This window comes from Lepidochelys kempii, chromosome 22 (genome assembly GCF_965140285.1).
Source record: "Lepidochelys kempii isolate rLepKem1 chromosome 22, rLepKem1.hap1, whole genome shotgun sequence".
NCBI classification, from domain to species: domain Eukaryota; kingdom Metazoa; phylum Chordata; order Testudines; family Cheloniidae; genus Lepidochelys; species Lepidochelys kempii.
The window spans coordinates 6302332-6329754 of record NC_136401.1 but is presented as its reverse complement, the minus strand read 5'-3'; the positions used below and the strand labels follow the sequence as shown (position 1 = coordinate 6329754).

At 43.3% G+C, this 27423-nt stretch overlaps 1 protein-coding gene across 6 annotated transcripts in view; it reads right to left on the bottom strand.

Annotated features, from left to right (window-relative positions):
- Positions 1-899: 899 nt before the first annotated feature.
- Positions 900-27423, bottom strand: part of MSANTD2 (Myb/SANT DNA binding domain containing 2) — a 39336-nt gene continuing 12812 nt past the window's right edge. For 2 of the 6 annotated variants that reach the window (XM_073321108.1, XM_073321110.2), the window contains exons 2-5: positions 24275-24316; positions 23436-23694; positions 21612-21672; positions 6775-8020 (exon numbers count right to left, since the gene is read on the bottom strand). In XM_073321108.1, the coding sequence (XP_073177209.1) occupies positions 7168-8020; positions 21612-21672; positions 23436-23694; positions 24275-24316 (1215 nt within the window). In that variant the 3' untranslated portion in view covers positions 6775-7167. Of the gene's footprint in view, positions 1363-4829; positions 5056-6774; positions 8021-14627; positions 14796-21611; positions 21673-23435; positions 23695-24274; positions 24320-27423 lie in introns of those variants that run through there. The other 4 variants (XR_013634890.1, XR_012155945.1, XM_073321107.1 and 1 more) reach the window with 4 other exon arrangements.

Sequence of the window (27423 nt, the reverse complement as noted above, 5' to 3'; positions counted from 1 at the left end):
CAGAGAATGAATGCTTTCCCACAGTACCTGTGGCAGGACATATCGTGGGATGCTGGCCAGAAGATGAGGGCAGTTTTGAGTAACTGGTGGTGATCTTACCCCAGGAGGCTGGAGGAGGAGGATGCCCTGGGGGAAGCACAGAGGTTTGGGGCTCATTGAGCTCATTGCTCGTACAGACACAATGGCCAGAAACGCGCTCCCTTCAGAAGACTGATCTTCCATGGTGATACTGGCACGTCCCTGCTCCAAGCTGTCTCCTGCAATGGCAGAGCCTTGGGTTAGTGGGGCAGGGCACTATGAAACAGCTGGGTGAACACCCTGCAGCTGCCTTTTGGCCTGGCGGGAGCACATGGCACCATTTCTTTGCCCTGGTTCCATATCAGATACCGCACCAGTCTCAGGGGCCTTTCAAACCCTTAACAGACAAGGGCTGGCGTGAGATAGTTTGTCTCTCCCTCCCCAGGCCACTACGATAGCTGCAACCAGTGGGAACACTGCGGCTGGCAGACCTTAGGTAGAACAGACATTGGGTCTCCAGGCGCAAGAACTTTGCCGAACTGAGCCCTTAAATTCTCAGCGCCTCATTGAAGAGGCTGACAGACTAAGGGCAACACCACAAGTGATTGTGGGGGGAAGGATGAGGAAACGTAAGAACTAAATCAGTGTGGATTGGACATGAGCTAGCCAAGGATGGGGAGGGGAAAGGGCAAAAGCCAAGGAGGAGAGGAACTGTTTAGTGGAAGGGAAAGAGTTCGAACTGGGGTAATGAGAGGCAGAGAAAAGGGACTGTTCAGGCTGGATATTAGGAAAAGCTCAGGGAAAGAGTGGGAGCCCAATCACCCGCAACACTGAACATGAGCTGAACAAATTGCTGGTAACCGACAATACTCACATCACTTGTCCTTGCAGAGACGGATGGTGCAAGCGTTTCTGGTACACGCCGCCCTTCTCATCACATCTAGCCAGGCTCCCAGGAGGCCAGATTTTATGCTGTTCTTTATCTGAGTCAGATCTCTCAGGTCAGCTTCCCCATCCATGCAGGAGGTGCCGCTCAGGATCACTGATAGTGGTTCCATTGTTCTATGAGTGCCTCTTCAGTTTGGCTCCTTACCACCACCACCCCTGCCCCCACTTGGACCTCTCTCTGTCCTCCTCTATCCTGGCAAGGTCAGACTAGCTCTTGCAGGGCTGTATAGCTCCACTTTCCCATTCTGCTCTTAGCAGGCCAAGCTTGCAAGGCCTTACGCCCAACTTGTGGTCCGTCATGCCATCACTTTTCAAACACTGCACCCCATCAATTCCAGGTTTTCAGGGAATGTTCTAGGCATCAATGGGCAGACCCCTATTGATTCGGGAGGAAATCTGAAAATGGAAAGGGGGAAATAGGGTACGCACAGTGCCTCAGCCTCTGTTTAACATGGCCAGAGCTTCAAGAAGCTCTGCAACGGCCTATAGATTAAAGAGCGGTTGATGGCACCCTTTACTGCCTTCCAGCATAAAAATTACCCCCACCTCCACCCCAATCTCAGCTCTGTCCAGCTTCCCAAGAGTTATTATACATGGACACGCTGAGTGTCTGATCTCCTAAAGAGAAAGGAGACAAATAACAATGTTGGGTGGGGAAGGGAGTTATGTGCCCTGCCCCTGGCAGGCTGGGGAGGGGAGGAGGGAGGAGTGAAGGGGAAATTGAGGGACCCTGGTATGGGTGTACTCAGTCTTTGGCACACGGGGGAGGAGAATGGATGACTTATGGGAGGAAGGGGGAATAGGGGGCACACAGAACCCCTGGCAAGGGGCGACTGGGGGACCCTGGCATGTGACAGTGGGAAGAGTGGAGGGCACAGCGAGACTATGCCATGGCAGGGGAAGGGAGAATGGGGACACAGTCCCAGGCATGAGGGAGGGAGGGAGGGAGTGGTGGGAGTAAGAGAGAGTCCCTGCAGTAGAGGGGGAATGGGGGGCAGGACCCAGGGAGGCGGGAATGGAGGGTTGCGTGCGCACGCCCCCTGGTGGGTGCAATGAGATCAGCCAACAGAAGCTGTGATGTGTATGACCCCCTAGTATTTCTAGTCTTCATTGTCACATTCTTCCTCCTCCACATCAACCCCATCTGCAGTCTCGGCCTCCCCCCATGCCCTTATCCAATTTGGTTTCTCAGCCTTGTCTCTAAAGCTTTGGCTGTAATTCCAGTGCCTACAACTGGTCCGCAACTAGGACCAGCTAGCACTCAGAAATACGCAGCCCTACAATCATGCTGTACGCACTCCAAGTGCAACTTGTGGGCCCTTCCATAACCATGCTCCAGCCCAGCCTCTGCGTTTCCCTTCAAGGAGGTTTCTTCCTGTTGGAACCTGCCAGCATCAAGCCACGAGGCTTCCTCAAGAACGTCTGTCTGCAGTATCCACCTAGTAGATGCTGGAGGACTGCACCTTGCCAGGCTTTCGCATTGAAACTGCAGCTTTCTATTGGTGGACTGTAATAATGAAGACGACAGAGGGATCTGAAGCGCTTGGCAAGCTGGGCCCATTCAAACAAATGTATTTTAATACAACCAAAAGCAAAGTTGCACATCTAGGAACAAGGAACACAGAATGGGGGCGGGGGCCTTATTCTAGAAAGCAGTGACTCTGAAAAGGATTTAGGGGACAGGGAACTCAATGTGAGTGCCCAGTGCAATGCCACGCCACAAAGAGCTGGTAAGACCCTTGGACATACAAAGAGGGTGAGTAGCCATACAGAGGTGATTTTCATCTCGGTACATGGTATTGGTGAGACAAATACTGGAACCCTGAGCTCAGTTCTGGTGTCCACATTTTAAAAAGGATGTTGAAAAACTGGAGAGGGTGCAGCAGAGAGCCACAAAAATGACTTATGGGCTGGGGAAAATACCTTACAGTGAGACACCAAGGCCTGGTCTACACAGAAAATTAGGTTAACTACATCACTCAGGGGCTTAAAAAAAAATCCACATCCTTGAGTGGCGTAGCTAAGCCAATATAAGACCCTGTGTAGACAGTGCTAGGTCGACGGAAGAATTCTTCCATAAGCTATTGCCTCTCGGGGAGGTGGATTACCTATCATGACAGGAGAACCCCTCCCGTTGGCATAGGTAGTGCAAGCTCAAGCTGTTTATCAAAAAGACGTTTGAGAGGTGATTTGATTAAATACAGTAACTCCTCACTTAAAGTCATCCCGGTTAACATTGTTTTGTTATTAGGTTGCTGATCTATTAGAGAACATACTCATTTAAAGTCATGCAACGTTCTGTTATAAAGCTGTTTGGCTCGCCCTGCTCCACCCATTGCTCCTGCCAGATAGTGGGGTCAGGGCACAGGGGCTTGCCCCACTCCGCCCACTGGCATTCCAGCTGGGGAGTGGGCAAGCCCCCGACCCCGCTCCAGGACAGGAGCGCCAGACAGGCGGAGTGGGGCAAGGCCCTGCACCCCTACCCCACTACGCCCCGCATCAACCAAGCTTCACAATCATTGGTGAGTACAGTATTAAATAGTTTAAAATTTAAAAAACGTATACTGTATATGTATATCATGTCTTTTGTCTGGCAAAAAATTTTTTCCCTGGAACCTAACCCCCCCATTTACTTTAATTCTTATGGGAAAATTGGATTCACTTAACATCATTTTTCTTAACGTAGCATTTTTCAGGAACATAACTACAACGTTAAGCGAGGAGTTACTGTACCAGGTACTAACGGTCTCTTTAATCTTTCAGAGAAATGCAGAATAAGAACCAATGGCTGGGAGCTGAAGTCCCAGACAAATGCAAATTAGTAATTAGGTCCATTTTTAACAGCGAGGGTGATTAACTGCTGAACCAAGCCGTTGGTGGTGCCGTAACCATCTCCGGAAGTCTTCAGACAGAGCCTGGCAGCCCTGCTGGAAGAGGCTTTAGCCAAAACACAAGTTATGCAAATTACTGGCCTCAACACAGGGATAACTGGTGAAATTCAGTGGCCTGTGCTATACAGGGGGCCAGACCAGCTGATCTAATAGCCCCTGCTGACCTTGAAAGCTGTAACATAGAAAACGGTACATGGACGCTTCTATTCCATCCCCACAAAGCTCCCCTGAAAAGGTGCACAGATGGCAAACGTATAACGCACATCTTTTAATCCCATATTTAAAATGCATTGTATTGGTTTCTAGTGGTTTGTAGTCCCAATGGTTTAGGCCAGTGGTTCCCACAGAAGTCCAGAGAGCTTGCTGGTCACAGGATGCTAACTCACCTCATTTCCATGTCCTAAAAGTGCACTAAAAGGAGCTAAAACCACCATAATTCCCTAACATTACCTTTCCATGTAAGCAAGTGATTTAGTTGCCACAGGGATGTTATTCTGTTGCCTTTGGGGGGTGGAGCTGAGTCTGTATGGTGGTGAGCAGGAGGACAGGTGTCAATGAGACACTCAGAAGTGGGTCACACAAATGATAAAGTTTGGGAACCCTGATTTAGTGAACTGATTTGTTGTGGCCCGAGAACTTGCTCATACGTCCAAGGTGCTATGCGCTCACAAGCCAACAGCATGATGGCAGGGATCCCTATGGGTCTATTTCCAACTCTGGGCCTCGCATGCAGGAATCTACCTCCACAAACTGGAGGAGGGGCATGCAAATAAATTGCTAGGTAGTTCACATTTTTTTCCCCTTAAGACTTTACCCATTTTCACACTCTGCCCCAGTCAACATCCTTAGCTTCCAACGACAACTGCAGCTTTACCACTCCTGTACATGTGGGAGACATATTAGTGGCTGGAAAGCCATGATTGATAAACCTAGTTTGAGGTTTCAGATTTACTGGGGTGTGACTTCCGTTACCTGGTGCTTCAGCGTAGCCTGCTACTGTTATCTTACATCTCTGTGGCATCTGGCACTTTGCAGATTCTTCTGCCAGCTGCAACACCAACCCTGCATTGCAGGAAGGTAAGATTTTTTTTTTTCTTCTGTCAGTCAGATGCAGTGGAAAGGCCCACTCCTAAGAGATGCTCGGCATATGGGCCACATGCAAGTTTACGTGATTTCCACACAGCTGATGTATACATACCTAAACACACAGGGCAGGAGAATCCGTCAATAAAAAGGCAAGTGTTACTAAAAACAGTTGGTTACAAGCTCTCCAGCTACACAAACATTTCATAGCAAGCGTCATATTATTTTAAAACTAAAATAGATTGAATCAATACATTTTGCTTATTGTTCATAAGGGGCAACGCTGGGGGAAGGAGAGACCATGCAAACACACAACCTCTTGTCTTAGCTGGACTGCTGCAACAAGGCTGGGGGGGGGGTGAAGACGACAGGGCAGCAAGGTAGGATTTGAGTGGAACTAAGAGCACCCGAGTACGGCTTAGGGACACTAATTGAAGGGGCCAGGTAGAGAGCTGGGCCTCAGTGCCGCCATTGGCTGTTCTCCAGTCTGCCAGAACCGTCTGAATTGAAGTGATGCGGGCAGAGGCGTCTCCAAGATTAGCACTGAGATGGTGCCGTGGCACCAGTAGGTGGAATATCTGCACGATGCTCGGTGCACCGAGTGCTGTACAATGTTCCACGTGCCTGGACCAGGATGGGGGCCACCAATATTCTAATGCAGACAGGGCTTCAGAGGCTGACCCGGCCTCTTACCACACTGTCTCATTTCACCTGGGCTCCTCCAGCATCTGAATTCACACCTCAAACCCCAGTGACCTCAAGATTAATGAAAGATGCACTCAAACTAACAACAACTGGTGAATGTACTTATTACAAACTCACTATTCTCTTAATAGTGCTGAATAAAACCATCACCCCTGCTTACTCACACACACTGCTGTGTTGTTGCCTTCATGGACACTGGCCTAGTAGAATCACAGTAAATTCCCTCCTACACACACATTTGAAAGAGAATGAGTGGTAATTCTGAATCAAGATCCGGTAGCTAAATGGACCATTATGGTCCAGATTAGATTTGGCAGTTCAACAACACAATTGCAAGTGCCCTGCTGGCGTACGTAAGATTTACACATGCCCAGCTTTCTACAGCATCATGTACAGACAGATTTATAATCTTACCTCCTCCTCCCCACAGATAAAAGAAAACCAGCACCCAGGACGGAAGGACCGCTCCAGCCCATGGAACGAAGCCCAGGTGCAAGGTTCCACAGGTAAGATTTGTGACCTCAAATGAACTCAACATGCACATCTCTACTACAAACCCGTCCAGGGGAATCAGGGTTAGTAAGAGAAACACATTTCTAGAAGTCCATAGGCGTTTGGTTTTTTTATTAGGACTGACACATTCATTGTATGTCACAACTTCCACTGATCAATGAGTCTTAGAAAAATCAAAATGCCAGCACCAGCCAGCAGGAGGATGGGGCTTATATAGTAACAGCTCTGAAAAGGCATTAAATGTTTACTCCCCCTCCATCTATAACCCTCCCCTCCCCTCATCCCGCCCCTCCCTGTCCCCCAAAATTCTCACAGCTTTGATTGTATTGATAAGCACGGTTTGACAAAATGTTTCCCAGCTGTCAGGTTATTCTCACTGCCACAAAGAGGCTAACTAGGACTCAAAAAGGCCAGGAATTACTTTAATGGTAAAAAAAAGCTGATGTGACAACACTACTAGTGAAGTGGGATACGTCACAGAAACAAAAGTCTTCGCAGGCAACACTGGTTGGAAATAGTAAAACACTTGATGGGTGAAAAAAGTGAAACTCTAAATTATATACAATAGTAGCTAAGGGTGGCATTGAAAAACAGTCTCATTTCATGTGACCCAAGGTTTAACTTGCCATTATCTATTGCTTATTTATTCAGATCGGTAATAACACTTTATATAGAGACAGATGTGTAAAAATGAAACATTGTGGAAAAAACAGCTTTTCATATGAAATGCAAAGTATACGCTCTGTCCAATGTGGAATGTACCTACAGTCATTTTTACAAGGCTCGCCTTCATCTCTTTATAAAACCAGTTGACCTGCCAAGCAAGTTAGCTGTACATTTCACTTGCTCAGGACAAGTTGTTTTGAATCATTTGCAAGCATCTTTCACTCTGAAGTTCATTTTCACTCTGAAAGTCTTACTTGCCCCACTGTGAACAGACAGGATCTGTAAGCGTCTGCTAGCAACATGGAAAGGAGGCAGAAGCCCTAATCCTTATGAAGGACGAGATTCAGTTGTTAAACTTCAATGGGTATCCAATGGCTTTTTCCAGGCACTCTACCAAAGAGCCAGCAGAAAGAAAATCCCTCTCCACTTCCACAAATTTGATATAGATGGATTTAGGCGACACCCCTGGTTCTACGATGCAGTTCTGAGACAAAAACCCATTGATTCCAACCCACTCTTTGCTGAAGGTTTTGGTGTTGGCCTGAAAATGTAAAAACAAGCACTGCTGGAGAGTTCTAACCTCAGCAATGCCAAGGTAACAATAGATAATTCTGGCAGACTCCATCTCCACCCTGAGAGAGGCCTGTGGTGAAGGGACATCTACCTCCCCCTGAGTCTCTTTCCCAGGATCTGGGCCTCTGCGGTCTGCATGAGGTGAGTGGGGGTTCTCCTGGCAATCTTCATAACCAATGGCATACAGGCCAGGGCTTTTGGGAATCCCCCCTGGTAATAAATACTGAACAACATTTCCTCCAGTTGGCTTAGAATGAGCTATAGGTATCCAGTCAACTTCCATATGCAGCTCCAGGCATCTTGCTTCACTAATAGTAATCTCTAGGAATTTATAGTAAACGTTTTTCCAGTTCATTTTCTGTACTCGCGTCATGATGATCCTGCCCTCTGGCTTCTCCGAATTGAAATATTCCCTAAGCCGTTTGCCAAGAGGCACCTGGGAACTGATCTCAGCGTAGTGGTAGCGAATATCCTCCTTCCAGCGTGTGTTATAACCAATGCCAAAAATGGCTAGTTTGTTAGAAAGATGTAGCCTGGAGAAATCTGTCCAGCTCTGAAACAGCTCCCATTTTAACTGGACGGATTCCAAGATTTGCACAATGTTCTGCATGACGTCTTGCTTCCTAGAAAAATTAACACAAATGTAAACCATAAGATGGAGCTCAGCTCAGACTGGAGATTTTTTTTTTTTTTTAAGTTTTGCTTAAGTTTGAAAGAGCACATCAACTTTCAGAAAACATTAACCAAAGCAAGAGCATCTATGATCTGAGATACTGGTAGCCAACTGAGAAAAGGTAGCCATCAAAAATGTCATAGTTAGCCCTAATTTATAGAATTCATCATTAGCATTTAACTCTTTCAAAATGCTTTAGAAATGTCTTCAAGAGCTTTGTGAAGCAGATAAGTATTATTCTATGTTAATACAAGGACAAGAATGGGCATTTATAGTTTCCTAAAATTCAGAAGCCTACAGGAACATTTAACCTACACATATTACACACAACATACACGTGTTCTAGAATGCTCTTTCATCAGTTAGATACCTAACTCCCATTAAAATCTTCTTCTATAAGATCTGCTCTAGAATTGGTTGGGGATTGGTCCTGCTTTGAGCAGGGGGTTGGACTAGATGACCTCCTGAGGTCCCTTCCAATCCTGATGGTCTATGGTTCTATTAATTATTTGGGGGAAGTTCTCTGGCCTGTGTCATACAGGAGCTCAGACTAGATGATCATAATGGCCCCAGCTGGCCTTGGAATCTATGGGGGGAAAAAAAAAAAACACACACAACCCAATGGGAGATAGGCATCTAAATACCTTTAAAAATGTAGCCCCATGACACATCATATACACATTCTGTGCGAAGAGGCCAAGTTAATGTTGCAGTATGAATATTACTTTTGTATCTGTTTAATCTTAACACTGCAGTAAATTTATCATTTAATGTATCCTCCCTTTCCCCCAAAACACAAACCAAAACAACACACAAGCCAAGACACCAGAATTTTTTTTTTTTTTTTTTTTTTTTTTTAAAGCAAACTAGAGTCTCTGCTGACAAGCATAATTTTCTGCAAAAGCTGAATGGTAGTTAAATCGGTAGAGAAAAAAGTGCATTTTTCCCTTACTGATGTATTTCAAGTTCCACTTTTGCACAAAACTTCATCTCCCCCCACCCCCCATCATATTCTCATGATGACATGCAAATGGGCAGTGCAAGAACAAAACAGTTTAACTTTACTGACTAACAGTGCTTTTGAGCAAACATTCCTCTGCTGCTATGGCCCGGGAGTTACGCACTCAGCACCACAATCTACTAAGATATTACTTATTGGCGCATGCTCAATTATGTAATTTTAAACATAGTAATTTCAAAGGTACAAAGCTTTCCCCAAATTTAGCCTTCTAACTTCTTCACTGAGGTCCATATGTATGGAATTGTGAAGGTTCAACAATTTGACTTCATCTTATAAAAGCAAACAGAACTTTTTCTTAAACCAAAAGATTTTTTTCATGCTCCCATAATTCAAAAGGAACAATGAATTTTGCACAAGCATTCCAAAGAGTGTTTATTTCTGGGCCAAGACTAAGCACGTGGGACATTTCAGCCAAAATGGAAAGCTGGAGAATATTCCAAACAACCAGGATTAAAGAAAAATTTCAAATGCCTGTCTTACCATAAATACACTGCCTTTCCTATTATCTTAGGTTCTTACTTCTCAGCGATTGTACTTGGATATATTTTTCTATCAATCATTTCTAAAAAAAACAAATAGCTTTCTACTTCTGCAACTCCCAGTTGGTTTCTTGACTTTGAATGAACTAGTCACTGAACTGAGCTAGATGAATAAACTGAAATGAAGAAAATATTTTCTCTGCCCTGTAGAAGACGCCACTGTTTTGTCAAAAGCTGGTTTAACACTTCAACAAACTCTGGTTCAGTGGTTTGACTTTCTTAGTACATATTTGCTACCAATTTTCAAATTTTTTTTATTTAATGTAAATGATTTAAATATGAAACCTTCATTTCAGTTTATTCAACTAGTTCAATTCAGTGACTACTTCATTCAGTTAAGAAACCAACTGGAACCCTTAAAAGCAGGATAGCTAGTTTTCCTCTTCCTCTCCCACACAAAACTTAGATGCAAGACGACAAGCTCTACTGGTACTAAAATCTTGAACAACACGGTGACCAGAAGTAATCAGTTAAATTTTGCTACAGATAACTACTTTGTTTAATTAACGTTAGTTTTAAATACAAAACATGTTTTGAAACACTTTTATAAGCTTTTTTCTTATGTTTCCAGCACACTTAAGGTAATTTTACATACGGTTTCTGTGGATTGATTTTGAATTTCCAAATAGTCTCTCACAAATCACAAGTAAAAAAGTAATTAAAGAAATGCATCATTCACCATCCTCTAAAAATAATAAAAATTAACCATTTAAATCAATGTAAATTAAATGATATAATTGCTTAAATAAATGTGTACATAGATATACCGTGTCCTCCTCGTTAGTAAAAAGAAACACCAAATTTACCGTAAAGACTATATTTAGTTGGAAATCATGTTTTAATGGTTATCAAACTTTCTGTAGAAAAACTAAAAAATGCAAAACATGATTAAAATCAATCCACCCTGTTAGCTAACAATGTCAAAGCAAATAGCAATAAGAGAATTAGTACTTTTATAACTAATTTGCACACATCTGATGCAAGCGTAAGCAGCTTCACACAGGGTAGGCACTCTATTTGTATCTGTAGTAAAGAACAAGCTAACATATCAGAGCCACAAGCAGGTATTACAGCTCTTTTAGTAACTGAGAAATCCATCTCAGTCCGCTAAATCCCATTTGCGAAACACATGCCATTTTAACTCTTCTCATGCTTTGATCAACTGTAGTGAATTTGTATTTGGTCCCCTACAATTGGGCACAAGCAGGAGAGTGTGTGTTTTGGATCTAGTGGCCATCTCCTTTCTCCGCCACCATGGGGAAATTCTCTTCTGAATCTTCAAACTTGCAGAGAATAAGTGCTCTTTCTGGAGGGCCCAAGAGTGCTCGCCCAGAAGTGCTCTCCCTTCTCCTACAAAGCACGGAGTCTCTGCCCCTCCTCCTGTGGAGAAGGGAGGCACTGCATCAATGCGTTCTGGTGTGCAGGCCTTGCACACGTGTCCCTTATTACTACAGAGCTGGGGATAAGGGGAAGGGACCTCTTGGAAACAGGTGCAGAGAAAGGTGAGACAATAAGAAATGAAGGGGAGAAATGAAACAAAGTAGCATTAGAAGAGAAGGAGACAGCAAAGTCTGATCAGAAAAAACTTAGACCGACTGGCTAAGCAGCAGTTCTGCAGAAAAGGACCTGGGGATTTCAGTGGATGAGAAGCTGGATCTGAGTCAGCAGCGCCCTCGTTGCCAAGAAGGCCAACAGCATATTGGGCTTTATTAGTAGGAGCATTGCCAGCAGATTGAGGGAAGTGATTATTCCCCTCTATTCGACACTGTTGAGGCCACACCTGGAGTACTGCATCCAGTTTTGATCCCCCACTACAGAAGGGATGTGGACAAATTGGAGAGAGTCCAGCTGAGGGCAATGAAAATGATTAGGGGGCTGGGGCACAATTTATGAAGAGAGGCTGAGGCAACAGGTTATTTAGTCTGCTGAAGAGTGTGTGTGTGTGTGTGGGGGGGGATATGATATCAGCCTTCACCTACCTGAAGGGGGCTCCAAAGAGGATGCAGCTAGGCTGTTCTCAGTGATGGCAGATGACAGAACAAGGAGCTATGGTCTCAAGTTGCGGTGGGGGAGGTCTAGGTTGGATATCAGGAAACACTATTTCACTAGGAGGGTGGTGAAGCACTGGAATGGGTTACCTAGGGAGGTGGTGGAATCTCCATCCTTAGAGGCCTGGCTTGACAAAGCCTTGATTGGGACGATTTAGCTGGGGTTGGTCCTGCTTTGAGCTGGGGGTCGGACTAGATGACCTCCTGAAGTCCCTTCCAACCCTGATACTCTATGAAACTATGCCCCTGCATCTGAGAGAAGCAGCACCGACTCTGGAAAAGCCAACCTGGTGCTGTGAAGTGTCATGGAGAGGAATTAGCAAGGGAGACTCTTGACAGGCCAGTGGCTAGAGCACTAGGCTACGCCCTAGCAGCTCTGGGTTCAATTCCCCCTCTGCTACAGATTCCCTGTACCAACTTGGGTGGTGGAGGAGCTATGGTGAAATGAGGCAGCCTCAGCTCCATATCTATACAATGGGGGTAAGAGCATTTCTCTATGAAGACGCTGAAAATTGTGGGGCATCCAAATACTACAACAGGGCCAGGTAAGTGCCTGAGATAGACAGAGAAAGGGGACATGGGAAGGAAACCTAAATCCTCGCCTTAGGCAGTCCTTTGGACATGCGCTATGCAATTGTACTTTTTCATTTAAAAAAATATCTGAGAATTTAAACACAAAGAATCTTTTGTATTTAGATAACTCGCTAACCACTTTGTTTTGAATTTCAAACTCAGCGTGTACACCTAGTAACATGCTCTGTACTCCGTCCTCACACAGAGCGTCTCTGACTACAGACATTCCATATTGCATAGACTAACAGGACTAGGTGGTGTTTTCTGGCTGCGGATCAGTAATGTTTCTATAGCTGAAGCTGGTATTTCAGCAGTGGGAAAGGCCTACAGTGAGCTCAGGAGAGCTCTCAAAAGGAGACGGCAGAGTGCCCAATCAATCATTTCCTCCAGCAGTACATTTTAAAATGTTGCCATTTTCCACATTTGGCCACTAGTTACATAAAAACCAGAAAAAACTCATTTATTTTGCAGATTCTTCCTTGCGTATCCCACAGATTTCAGAATTTAAAGAGCTACTGATGCCTCCCTGAAAGCTTCATACGTACTCTGTTGAAAAAGGAAAATACCATATATGCAGACTGTGTCCACCAAGGTAACTGGCATGGAAATTCAGGTTAGAGTACAGCTGTCAGAAACCACAGCATAGCTCCAGTGAAATCAGTGGGGCTATGCCAATTTACACCAACTGCGGAGCTGGTCCAGGCTCTTTATTCTGAGCCTGGGCCAGCTCCGCAATGATTTATTATTTTCTTCTCCAGGATGGAGATCACTCCACTGAAGGCTACACTCCTCAAGATCAGATTCTCATAACATCTGTAATTCGGGGCTGTTTCAAGATCGCTTAGAAGTGGAAATGAAGGAGACAAGCAGCAGCCTGAGTATTAAGTAGGCCTACATGCCAAGAGAGCATCACTCCACAAGCCGCAGACAAGTGCAGCTGGGTGAAACTCAAGGTGGTGCTTCTAACATTTAAAGCCCTACGTGGACTGGGCCCAGGTTACTTGAGGCCCCCCTTTTCACCCAATGGCACACTGCCACAGGTGAATCAGCAGCGGTGCTTGACCTATAGCCCGCCTTATACAACCAAGAGGAAGCCAATCTCCATGGAACCTTGCAGCTCTGGAATTCTCCTCTTCTGCACCACCAGAGCCCAGATTTGCCAACGTCTGCCCGAGCTACAGAGGCCATATTTTTCTCCAGACGTTTGGGGACAGGATGGGTCACAGGCTGAAGGGGTAGCACGATGCCCAAGATGAAGGGTAGTGGGAACCCAATTCACCACTGGCCTACACCTTGTGTCATTTACACCAGTGCAATACAAATGCATTTATGGCACTTTGCACTGGTGGGAGTGATGACATGGCAATGAGGAGACAGGCTTCCCTTAGTTTGCTAGAGGGTATTGGAGAACTAACTCCATCAGGTAAGAGTGGGACACTGACAGACATTTAACCTAAACTGGAGCCTTGGATAGGCACTCATTGAATGTTTTACCAAACACAATGCACACGCCTCTACTGAAGACCTCAAATAGTTGCAATACTTGGGTTATACACAGGAAAGACATTATATAACCACTGTTCACGGATGTCATAGTAAGCATTTGTAAATGTGAGCCTTAAGGCTGCACAAGTCAGCCAGGACCCCTTCCACAGGGGATGTAAGCTGGGAATGGGTGCAACAGCCGATTCTCCCACTTGCACTTTTAGAATAGTAAATGGTGCCTGGCTGATAGCCCTGGAGGTCAAGCATTAGTTCACACCCTAATGAACGGGAATGGCGCTTTCCCCACAGTATCCACCCCTGACCTACGGGGGCCAATTCCAGGTGAGAGGGTAGTGTGTGCCCAGCTCCAGTCAAGCCTTGGAGCCTTGACGAGACTATGAACAAGGGGGTGATGGTGCAATTTTGGTGGAGGATTTAATGATGCAACAGCTCTATTAAGAGTAGTCAGACCACTCACTTCACAGAGCACTTAATAGCCAGCACAGCAGTGGCTTTATGTCATTAACATCCAGTGTGTCTCAGCCACACATCAAGAGTAATTATACCATAAACGCACTATGATTTCTGGACAGTTTTTTTAATCAACATTTTACTCAGCTGCACCTAATTATGAGAAAGCCATTGAAAGAACCCGCTGAGAACCCACAGGAGCAGAGTTATGACTCAGCCAGCCATTTGCTGCTGTGCCAGGGCTCCCATTCTCATGCTAGAAGCAGTGTTAATGGCGGCTGGGGGAGTACCTGGACCTGCTCAGGTTTAGCAGCATGGAACAGGAGGATAAAGATATGCACCTTTACAATATTCCTAAGTATTTATACAAGATACACATTTACACTTACACATGAAAGACTACAGCATACAAGCCTGTACTTTTGCAATGGATAAAGATGGAAAGACAGCCTTCTATATATGGCTTTGCTGTTGGTTCTTCAGATTCCAAGCCTCAGAGATGCTGAGCAGCACTGTGTCACTTACAGCTTGGAATATGCCATCTCAAACTTTCACTTTAGACATTTGGGACTGTAAGTTCATCATCTTCTAGGGACAAGACAGACAAGGTGACATTATAATTGGCTGTCTTATTAAGTACATTGCTGTCTGAGTACAGAGTTATGCTGGCAGCAGCATTTATACATTTGTTTGTTAAAAGGCAGCTGACAGCCTCAATTTTCTTTTAGAGAAACACTTCTGTTCAAAACCTGATAAACCAGAACTTGTAATTTTCAACTGAACAGTGGAAGAGACAGCTTAGAATAAAGTCTTTTGTAAAATAGTACTACACAAGGTGATTAATAAACTAACTTCAGATGAATTCAAAAGGAGACTCCTGGTGAAAAACAACCAACAACAACAACATCTCTTGTAACAGGCCAGTGCTGGCAGGCACCAGTGTGACTTCACTTAGGACAGTGATAGGTAAAGAAGAGCTTTAGAGAAGACGCAAGGATTGCCAAGGACAGAATCACCAACCCAAGCACTCTGAAAGCTACAAGGATGACGGAAACTATTTTGACACCCAAAGTTTGACATCTCCCTGAGGCTCAGATGGTTCAGCAGTGGTTCCTTCTAACTCAGGGTTTCTACGATTATATCCAGCATCTCAGTCTGACTTGAAGTCTTCAAACCAATAGGGAAGTTATAAATAGGGATCATGCAATTTAAAAGGCTGTACTGTACCAACTACCTGTGAATTTCAAATTCAGATGTAATAGTGACCACATGTGCACACAAAACAGAGAAAAGTGTGCTACGCTGCAACTGCTTCCCCAACCACTTTATAACCATGAATTAACGCTCCAAACAGCCAGTGAGGTAGGTCACTCAGTGACAGATAGGAGTTCAGTAAACTTTCCCAAGGCCACGCAGCAAGTTACCGGTAGAGCTGGAATTCCCAACTGCATGGCTGCAGGTAGGACACTGACCACTGATGGTGGAATGGCTCCCTTGGTCTTGCTGAAATCTTACATGATTCAAATGAGTGGTGATTCAAAGCTTGGTGGGAATTTTAAACCGTTTCTGTACAAATCAGACTCCAAGCAGCAGCGGCTAGCACAGCCGTTTCAGTGAAGGAGCCAACATGTTTCAAAGCTCTTTATTTTGTCTCACAAGAGAATAAAAATAGCAGAACAAATTCTTAAATATTTTCCCCCTTCATTTTATTCTGAGACAGTAGCTCATGGAGTTAGTAAGTTCCAAGTCCTATGATGGTTGGGCCCATATCAACTAAGAAAGGGTCCCACTGAACGTCAGACTTCACATACAGAGTTCCAAGCAGCACAGCAGAAAGCTAACACTGCACGATCACATGTGCACTTCCTACCCTGTGATCCTGTTGTAGGTACTGCAGAAAAATTTAGAAAGCCAGTCCTAGGCACTATACTGGTCTAGCAAGAGAAGCACAAGCACGCTATGCCATAAATTCAGTACATTTTGGGGTAAAGATATTATAGGCCCAACTGTCAAAGCTAAGTTTGGAAGAGATAGAAAATGGCTTACTGACAGAGCAAGGGACTATGGGAGGACTCCTGAATTCTATCACAGATGTTCTTAACTTAGCTGTGTAACCTTGGACAAGCCACTTCACTTCTGTTCCCTACTTCCCACCTCTATAAAAGGGGGAAAATTATCATTACCTATCTCACATAAGAGCTTGGAGGCATTTACTGTCTGACACCTTAACATATCAAAAGATGGTCTAAATTAGCTGTTTCCACTTAAGAAAGATCTTGGAGTCACCGTAGATAGTTCTCTGAAAACATCCACTCAGTGGCGGTCAAAAAAGCAAACAATGTTGGGAATCATTAAGAAAGGGACAGACACACAATAATACAGAAAATATATGGTCTCTATATAAATCCATGGTACGCCCACATCTTGAATACTGCGTGCAGATGTGGTCGCGCCATCTCCAAAAAAAAAAAAAAAGATTGGAATTGGAAAAGGTTCAGAAAAGGACAACAAAAATGAATTGGGGTCTCTAATGTGGAGATTAGTAAGACTGGGACTTTTCAGCTTGGAAAAGAGATGACTAAGGGGGGATAAGACAGAAGTCTATAAAATCATGACTGATGTGGAGAAAGTAAATAAGTGTTATTTACTCCTTCTCATAACACAAGAACTAGGGGTCATCAAATGAAATTAATAGGCAGCAGGTTTAAAACAAATAAAAGGATGTATTTTTTCCCCACACAACACAGACAACCTGTGGAACTCTTTGCCAGAGGGTGTTGTCAAGGCTCACTATAACAGTTCAAAAAGAACTAGATAAGTTCATGGAGGACAGGTCCATCAATGGCTATTCGCCAGGATGGGCATGGATGGTGTCCCTAGCCTTTGGTCGCCAGAAGCTGGGAATATGCAACAGGGGATGGATCATTTGATCCTGTTCTGTTCATTCCTTCTGGGGCACCTGGCATTGGCCACTGTCAGAAGACAGGACACTGGGCTAGATGGACCTTTGGTCTGACCCAGTCTGGCCGTTCTTAAGTCAAGAGAGGCAGCAGAGTCAGTGTGATGAGTCGTGTATTTACACGACTGGTTTAGTGAAGAGAGACTATGTATTAAACCTATGCACCGGGTCCCTCTACTGGAACAGTGCCCAAAGTGGAGCTGTTCCATTAATTCACAGAACAGGGTAGAAGCGATGTACCATTTTCCTTGCTTCTGCAGGCGGTTGATGGGAAAGGTGTTTTCATGTATGTACGTGTGCAGCCACAAAGGCTTAGTCAGAACCCCCAGTGTCCAGAAAGTGCCATACTAATTCCAATGCATGGTTCAGCGACAAGTCTCCTAGAAAGTTGCCCCTCACTAGCTGCATTGATTTCCTCCACTGCAAAGGGCCATTGTCGGAAAAACCTCACCACATGTGTTATGGTGTGTCCTTTCACTATAGGACTGCAGAAGGGGTATGAAGGCCTTAGGACACCACACAAGGTATACCCTGTGGAATTTTCCCCCAAGCTTCCCTAAAGGAAAAGTGCATAGGTATGGCACAGCCCCCTAGATCTGCAGAGCAAAGAATCAGCTCCTCCACACTACTCTTACAGCTGCTTTTGGCCATGGAAGTATGCTACTGCTGGATGCCTACCCTGTCCCACCTGTCTCTGATAAAAGCAGCAGTCATAGAATTAACATCTACCTGAAATTCAAGCTCAACCTCCAGGGTCTGCAGGGGAACATCCCCCCAGTCCCACTTTCCTAAAATCAGGGCAATCCCAGAGGAGCAGAGTAGACACAGGTCGTCTCTGAGCTAGGGGGAAAAAGGAGCATACTACACTGGCTTTTCTCCCTTCCTTTCCTGGGTACTTTAAGCTGACCTGTGGAATGGAAGAGAGGCTAGGGCCAAGAATTAGGCTCCTAAACATATACTTAGGTACTAAGTAAGTGGCCCAAGGACCACTTAAGTATTTGCCTATCTTTAAACATGTGATTAAGTCCAATGATTTCAATGGAATTACTCCTGCTTAAATTAGGCATGAGCCTAAGTACCTTGCTGACTCAGGGCCCCAATGCTCTACCAACCATACAGTTTAAGAACACTGGCTATTCCTAATACATGATTAAAAATAACATTCTCTAGTTTTCTATTTATGTAGCTTGTTTTGTGCAATCTCATTTTGGACCATGCAAATAAAACTAATCTCATTTGTGTTTCTAGTCAGTTTCACGAATTCTCATGCATTAGCATAGCATTGCTAACATTGCAGAGAAGAGTTTAACACACTGTACACTTTAATATTATACAAGTTTTTAGATAAGCGTCAGGCTGTAGCTCACGAAAGCTTATGCTCAAATAAATGGGTTAGTCTTTAAGGCGCCACAAGTCCCCCTTTTCTTTTTGCGAATGCAGACTAACACGGCTGCTACTCTGAAACCTGGCATTTCTACATGTTAGGCCAAATTTTCCCAGACTCTGCTCTAACCATTCCAACTGGAAAGCTTATCTTATTGTCTTATTTCCAAAAAGAAAGCGGAGACACTGTTTGATACATAAGCAAATACAAAAAAGGTTAGCGTGTGTGATCATGAGAAAGCCGTGCAACAGTAGATATGCAATTTAATTGTGTTAGCTAGTAGCTTTACAAGTAGTCAAGCTATCTCACAGTTCTGCATTATTTTATATGAAATATGTTTGAACTGCAACTGCTGTAAAATTAGAACATAAGAATGGCCATACTGGGTCCATCTAGCCCAATATCCTTTCTTCTGACAATGCCCAATGCCAGGTGGTTCAGAGGAAATGAACAGAACAGGCAATCCAGTGGATCCATCCCGTTGTCCACTCCCAGCTTCGGCAGTCAGAGGCTGGGGCACCCAGAGCATAGGGTTGCATTCCTCTTGGCTAATAGCCATTGATGGACCTAGCCTCTATTAACTTATCCAATTCTTTTTTGAACACCAGTGTAGTTTGGCCGTCACAACAAGGCAACAAGTTCCACATGGTGGTTTTGCATTGTGTAAAGTACTACCTTATGTTTATTTTAAATCTGCTGCTTATTACTTTCATTGGATACTCTGGATCTTGTGTTATGCGAAGAGATAAACACTTTCTCTTAGTCGTCATTTTCTCCACAGCATTCATGATTTTATAGACCTTTATCATATTCCCTTTAGTCGTCTCTTTTTCAAGCCGAGCAGTCCCAGCCTTTTAAATCTCCCCTCATATGGAAGCTATTCTATTCCCTTATTGTTTTTGTTGCCCTTCTCTGTACCTTTTCCAATTCTAATATAGCACTAATTAGCCCTCAGGAGAAAAGAATGTGGAAGTTAAGGCTAACTGGACAATGTACGTGCTGCCCTAGTGTGACTGTGAGCATTATGCTACAGCCTCTAGTTCAGACCCTGTTTTTCTACAACTCTACATGCACACCCATTTATGATCATCCCTAGCAACCCAATTACAGCCTACATCGTGTTCATAAGTACAAAGGACAGAGTGAAGGATGTTCATTCAGAATTTGATTGCTTAATGCAATGCTATCAAAATTCCAGCAAAGGTTGCAAATCCTGTTAACTCTGTATTTATTTAAGCCTGTTTTAAATAAAGAATTAAAGCATAATTAAAAGGCTCCTTGGCGAGAGGAAAAAAACCAAACTCCCCCACAATCTCAGGAAAAGTCTGGCTATGGAAGATGCTTTACACCTCTCAGTTGTGGAGCTCCTGAAGTGCTTCAGTGCAGGTCTACTTCCTATAGACTTTGCAAAGTGTGCAGGGGTTCAGAGAAAGCTCCTCTGCTTTTTATGAAAAGGTATCTTAAGATATGCAGGATGTAAAGCCACTGTGTAATTTAGCCATACATCTGTGAACAAATCAATCTTCCCAGCCTTGTATGAACAGTGTCAAGTGTACTGTTATCATGGAGAACATGTCCTTCAAAGTCTGAGCATAGTAAAATGAAAGTCCATTTTCTAAGGAAATGACACTTCTCAGGACTATTTAAATATAAATTTTGACCTCCAGCTGCAGAGCGGCTCAAAAAGAGGCCACAAATGTTTACATGGGGGAAAATGAAAATTCCTAATTCACGCTCCATCTGCTAAAATGATTCAGATCAGATTTGAAGTTCACTTTGAGGCATACACCAAGTCTGGAAAATCCCAGCCTGAAAGCTTGAAAAATTAGAGACTGAAAACAGGGTAGTAGAATGAAAATCACGGTGCTTACTTTAATAGGAGGGGCATTGACCTCTACAGTTAAGTGTATAGAGAAATATGTAAGGTAGTCATCACTTAGTCACCATGCCATTACATAAAAATGCTGCCCCAAAATAAGATTAAACTATTATTCCACACTGGCCCATTCTCCAGCAAAGAATATCCACACATAGCATGTGCGCCCCGGCCCCCAAAATAGGGGGTGGTGGAGAAAGTGAGATTCATGTGTTTCCCGCAAGAGCAAAGGCACATTAAACGTCCCACCATTTGCCACGTTAAACCAATGCAGCAAAAGATTACAATCTAGCTTTGCAAAACTGCAGAAAAAGTTACCATCTAGGCACAGAGTAAACTTGCCCATCCCTTATAATGCTAAACGTTTTACTTGCCTGTTCTCAAGTATAAGGCAAGTAAGGCTCAAGGCCAACAGAAATGTACATTGCTCAACTAGCAATACCCCTCTCCTCCTTGTCTTGATTTTCCCCCCTCTTCTAAGCTATTTTCTGTATTCCCCAGCATTATGCTGGTATTAGATAAAGGTCTGTGTACTAATTTTAAGCTACTATAGTTATACTCATTAGTGGGAATACCCATACACTTTAATGAACATCTACATTTCAAAGAAAAAGAAAAAGGAGGACTTGTGGCACCTTAGAGACTAACAAATTTATTCGTGAGCTACAGCTCACTTCATCGGATGCAGCTTATGCTCAAATAAATGGTTTAGTCTCTAAGGTGCCACAAGTCCTCCTTTTCTTTTTGCGAATACAGACTAACACGGCTGCTACTCTGAAACCTACATTTAAAATGCTCCTTTTCCTGCATGCCCAAAGAGACAAAACTTTAGGCAGATGGAAACCAAATTACAAATAGATCCAAGAGTCACGATTTTTGCCAGCGCACCCCAAGACCTGCCCGCCCACATCCCCAAAGGTTAGGATGCGTCTTTTACACAGTTCAAATTTTTGCATTCATGTAAAGAGAGTTCTGTTTCATGTGCTGTATAACAGAGCCAAAAGAGACTTGAGTTGTGAAGCTTTCCACATGTTTTGAGGTAACTGGAATGATGCAAAAAGCAGATTCTTCAATAGTCTTGCACAATGTATTTATAATTATAGTCAGAAGTTTCAAACATCTCTCCTCCCGCGCAGCACCCCTAGGGAAATGCACTCAATAGCAAAGCATTCATAAGTTACTTACTGTGCTTCTTCTGAAGATTCCTGTTTTATCTTTAATGTTCTCTTTGTGGCAGGCATTTCATCTGAAAAGCAAAGTTCAGACAGATAGTTATATATTTAAAACTTTCCCAAAGCTTTTTACTTTGAAAGGTAATAAGTTGTCCACTTCGTGCTTTCCAGTAAAATTCTGACGTCACACTCTGAGAAGACTGCTTCAGCTCTTAAAACCAGCTACTATGTAAGCTACATCACCATGACTGAATTTTTAGCTACAGGATCAAAACCTGGCTTCACATGGGCAAGATCGTTCAAGGACAAGAGTAATTCCTGCTTTTAAGTCACAAGTTGATTTCATTGTAAACTACATTCTGGGAAAGGCCATTCTGCTTTCAACAGCACATCCGAAGAGTAAGCACCAGAACAAATGTATCTGTATCCCATTTAAACTGTGTGCACCATTCACTGAACATAAAGAATATTGTGAGCCCCAACTGCACGTAAATGTTGCTGTAATTCTTCTGAAGGATAATGGTGACAAACCATCAGAGCAAAGCCCGAGTCACCAGAACCCCTATATGGAATTACAGTCCTCATTTATGTACATTTTAAAATACATGGTTTAAGAAACTCCTTCCCCTTTATCTCAAGTAGCTCCCTTTTATGCGTTCTTCTCCCCAAGCCCCCCATACATTCTGATCCTCTAAAGAGCTAACATTCCTAGTTTTCTCATACTTCAGTTCGTTTGAGGAGGTTTGCTATTTTCATTTGAAAATACAATTTAATCCATCTCTTGGTGAAAGTCAGAATTTACCAGTCCCCTGAATACAGCTACAGATGGAGGTATATTTGTGTGCCTTTCCCCTCACCCCCCAATCTAACCTACAAATAGGATAGAAAAAGGAAGAACAGTGCCTTTATTCATCTTCCCCTGTAAATGTTGCCTCACTCTTACAATCCCACTGGAATCATTTTTTAAATTAACTTTGATAAGCTTCCATAGACTCAGTCAATACATAAACCTTTTCCCCTCCTATTTATTGTAGGCAAGAATGTACCTCTGTGTAAAATACTCAGACGTTAAATGTAAGCATATTTTCAGGAAAGTAGATCTTTCTGTAATATCTATCTGTCAGGGCTGGGCAACAACAACATTTGGAAGACTAGCGAGTTTTTTTTTGGAAAAAGCAAAAATTTGGCAATTTTGCTTGCACAGCATAAAAGTAGTTGTGGTGTGTGGCTTGCTAGCTTTTTAGGTCTCCTAACGAATTATGAGTTTATACTGAGATCTACCTGCAAGATTTTTGTTGTTGTGTGACCATGAGCATCAGCAGTACAGATCAATTAACATCAAGTTCAACAATTCATATTTTCTTCCCTCCCACCCCTCATTCAAATTAAAACTCAAATCTCAAACTTTAAACAAAGGGCCACTCTAGCATCTTGTCAGGAACAAAAGAGCTACTGTACCTGTTTTAAAATAAAACAATGCAAACAAGTTAAAGTCTACTTATTTCAAATATTCTACTTGTTAGAATTCACTAGCAGTAAATCAGTTCAGTCCACAATTTACAGTTACACAGAGAAGGTGTTTGACAGCTTTAGGGAGCCCTGCAAATTATGCACCTTAGATTTATACAAGTTATAGGAATTCGTTTCCCCTCCTTCCCAATAACTGTTCTGGCTTGTGACAAGTCTTAAGCCAGCAAGTATAAGAAAGGCACAGAAGTAGGTACAGCAGCATTATGGCATAGGATGGATTAGGATCATGGAGTAGGATTAGCACTAGAGTGGCTACAAGCACAGGCAAAACCAAAACATACAGAAGGATCAATAATCAATTTCTTACCCAATTCCGGGTCTCCTCCCTGGTAGCAGTGAAGATCCTGACTGTGGTTCCCCCAATCCTCCTGTGAATATTCCTCCATAGTGCTGCCATCCGATTCCAGCTCCTGGTACAGGCCGCTACTATTAATGAGTACAGGTTGGCAGGGCTGCGAGTCCCATCCTCCCTGACCAAACACCTGTTCCAATTGTTCAAATGTGTAACTGCTTTTCCTTTTCCCAACACCATGTTCTTTCACTCGACTGTAACACCTGCGAAGGGTCTAAGACACAAAACCTTGTGTTACTCAATTGGTGCTAGCTTTCCAGAACGGCACACACTCACGTGCAGATAGAATAAGAATGCTAGACAATCTGTTTATTTTTACTTATACTGCTCAATCTTTGTCACATGTGTTCAAGTACTATAATCCAATCACCAAACTGCCAAATTAACCTTTGTAAGACAGGAAGCATCACAACTTTGATGTTCCTGACACACGATGCTTTAGCTTGAATATCAATTACAAAGAATAAAGTTGTATAGCATCTACAGGTTCACCAGTTTCAAAGTTGGGGATTTTGAGGGCAGGGGAGAGAATACATAAATCTGCTACATATTACAGGAAAACAAACACAAATCCCATCCAATATACCAGCCAGCCCGTAGAATGCACACACCTTCTACAGGAAGGAGAGAGTACAGCTGTTGTTGTGCCCACAGTTTGGAGAAGGTGGGGGAGGGAGAGAAAGAAAGAAGAGTCCCCAAAAGCAAAGACAGTCCAACCTTCCTTATTCTAGTAAGGAGATACAAGGTAAAAAATGTTTGCCTAAACTAGTTAGCTAGTAAAATTTATTACTTACATATTTTGCATTCCTTACTAACTCACTCTGTCTCTTGGGAAGCTGCTGAAATTTAAAAGAGGTCAAATCAATAATGCTCCAAATTCCCAGACTCACACATCAAATCATCAAGAAACAATACTAAGATGGCCACATCTAATAATCCATTACAACAGAGTCCAGTCTAGATTCTGAAGCCTCCAATAAAGACGTATCACCAAGTTTAGACCAGGTTTTTTGTACCTATTTGATTTCTTATTCTAGAGGCTAAGTACTATGCATTATTATAAGATACAGTATGAAATCTAACTCTTCTGCATCTGCTTCCAATTTTCCAAGTCAAGGAGGATTGGTTTAGAAAGTCTTTATTCATATCCCTTAATGTTTTTAATTCAAAGTGTGGTTCTACTTTGAAAAGTGACTAAAAATTGCTTTGTAGGATTCCATATTTACTGTATTTCAAGGACTTCCTATCAGATGTACTCAATCTACAAAACATTTTTCTTGTAACTGCCATCACTTCAAACTGAACCTTGAATAAGAAAATCAAGCTGCGTTCTCTCTCACAAAAGCAACCATTAGGGCTTGAAAGATGCACTCCTGGGCCCTACTATGTCACCTTCTACAGAGCCACCAAGTTTCTAGCACCTTTGGTTGCAAAAAAAGCCTTCCAAGCCAAGAATGTACACTGATGTCTCTTCCTGATTCTCAAGACAGCTCCAGTGTGGCTCTTAGCTTGCTCTAGCCACAGCAGTGGGAAACGAACAACTCTGATCAGTTCCAGGGCTGATATTCAGAAATCTGGAGGGAAGGAGTGCAGCTATCAAAAACCCATGCTAGTTCCATGCCGCTGCTTGGGAAAGCTACAAACAGCACCAACAGCAGGCGCACCATTATTCAATGGTGAAGAGTCAAAAAATGGAAACTGTGACAGTGCAGAGTAGCAGAGATCTCATCCCACCCAAGATGCAACAGCCAGGAGACCCGACTGGAAGAGAAACTCCTTTTCTTCCATAAATGGAAAGAGGTGCTTTAAAGTGTCAGAGCTATAACCCCCGTCTCTCCCAAGCAAGGTTGTAGGACAATATTCTAGTTGAAATACGAGCAAAGGTAGCAGAGGCATTGGCCTCTCAATGGGGTACTGATCGCAGGGCTACTGTCCCCCTTCCACTTGTGTCTTTCGTATCTACTGCTGATTACTAGGCAGAGTCCTCCATTTCGTAAATTTTTCAAGTGTTGATCATCACTTTCTACCTGTCTAACAACTCTGTGTTCAGTGGGGCTGGATGAGTAATTGTGGGTAGAACTAGATCCTGCATTTGATGCTTAAATCTGTTGATGATCCACAGGAGAACTGCATCCTTTTTTTTTTTTTTTTTGAGGGGCAGGGCAGGGCAAGAAGGCACTGCAAGGCTAAAGAAGTAAACACTAAATAGGTCAGTGTTTAGACCAAGCAGGTAATACCCAGGTGCAAGGAGAATACGTGAGTAGGAAGTACCAGTTTTAAACAGTCACTTTGCAGAGCAGAAGTACATTTTCAGATAGATACTTTGTCTCACTCTAGACTAATGTTCCACCTCATTTATTACAGTTTCATAGGGGAAAATGTAAACTACTATATCATTTGTAACCTGAAGAAGAGCTCTGTGTAAGATCAAAAGCTTGTCCTTTTCATCAACAGAAGTTGGTCCAATAAAGGATGTTACCTCACCCACCTTGTCTCTCTAAGATCCTACAACTGACACAGCTACTCCACCGCTGCATATCATTCTTAGAAATCAGTGTACTCAAATTTTAAAACAGTTTTCCTAACAATTTTATGTTCTTACAAGCCTTACAATATTTCCTTATCCAACTGAGAAACAATGTTACAGCTGTCTCAATTTTAAGGCCCAAGAGATTCTAACTGCTTTATTAATAGACAACCTAAATAAACACAGTGTTGTCTCCAGCAAAGTTAACTGAGAAGCGTCCATATTCTCTGATTAGGTCCTTTGGGAGCCCTCAACATCTGCAAACATTGGCTTAAATGCTTAAAACTCAATTTTATGTTTCAAAAGAGTTCTCCCTTGCACGGATGTTACCAAATTATCCATTTAAGACTTGAGCAGAGGCAATCTTATTAGCAGCCATTTATTTCATTCAGCCCCCACTCTAATGTTATTTTGCTAAGACCATGGCAGAAGTTCACCAAGCACCTACTCAGCAGAGACCAATGCAAAAGATGAAGGAGGCAGTGCCCTGGTTAGAACACATCTCCAGATACTTTGGTAGGATGGAAAGCATATGCTGAGATTACTGCCAAAAGGACCCAGGAGCTTGCTAGGATGATTCCATCTTTCATATCCACCTCTGGTTAGTAGAGGTCTGATAAATTCAAAGCTTTCTACAACCCCACTAGCTTCTGAAAGAAAAGGTTCCCTCCTCCTGCCAACAACCCATAGCTAAAAACGGTTGGTGGGACCTCTATTTTCTTTCCCTGGAGAGAGGGGACTACCACTATTTTCTACTCCACACAGGCATTTTCCATTCTCTTCATCATGGATATCTCTGTGCCTCTACAGCACACGGTTTTAACAGCATTGAACTAAAACTGGCATATTCTGGTCTGGTTCACTGCTGCCCCACATGATTCTGCATGACCACCTTGACGCTAACAAGAGTTATTCATTTCACTCTGCAGGTGTTTGCAAGCTCAAGAATGCAGCACAACATCCTGCAGATTTTCTGCATAATTATTACAACTAGGAGTGGGGGAGGGGGTGTTTTTGAAAATGAAGCCTTAACTCTCCCTACATCTATAAGGATTCCTGTGTTATCACTGGAGAGTGGCTTTTTCAAGCGTTGTAGTCCCTCCCAGAATGCAACTGGACTCCTGCTCAAGGGCATTAACAATGCATCTCCATATAGTGTCCTGTCAGCACCTTTATATCATCGTAAGTCTTTTCAGAAGGGAAAAAAGTCTATTTTTAATATAACTATTCAATGTCTGGTGCTAACCATCAGATGCCTTCTCAGATTTTATTACTAAACAAATACTGGGACTGGGGGCCCTATGCTCAGAAAATAAAGACCATCTCTGCTCAACATTTATAACTTAAAAGCCATACATAGAAAATGTGACACAAGGAAATCCAGAGACGCTTGCACTTCATGCTCAGCCACACTGG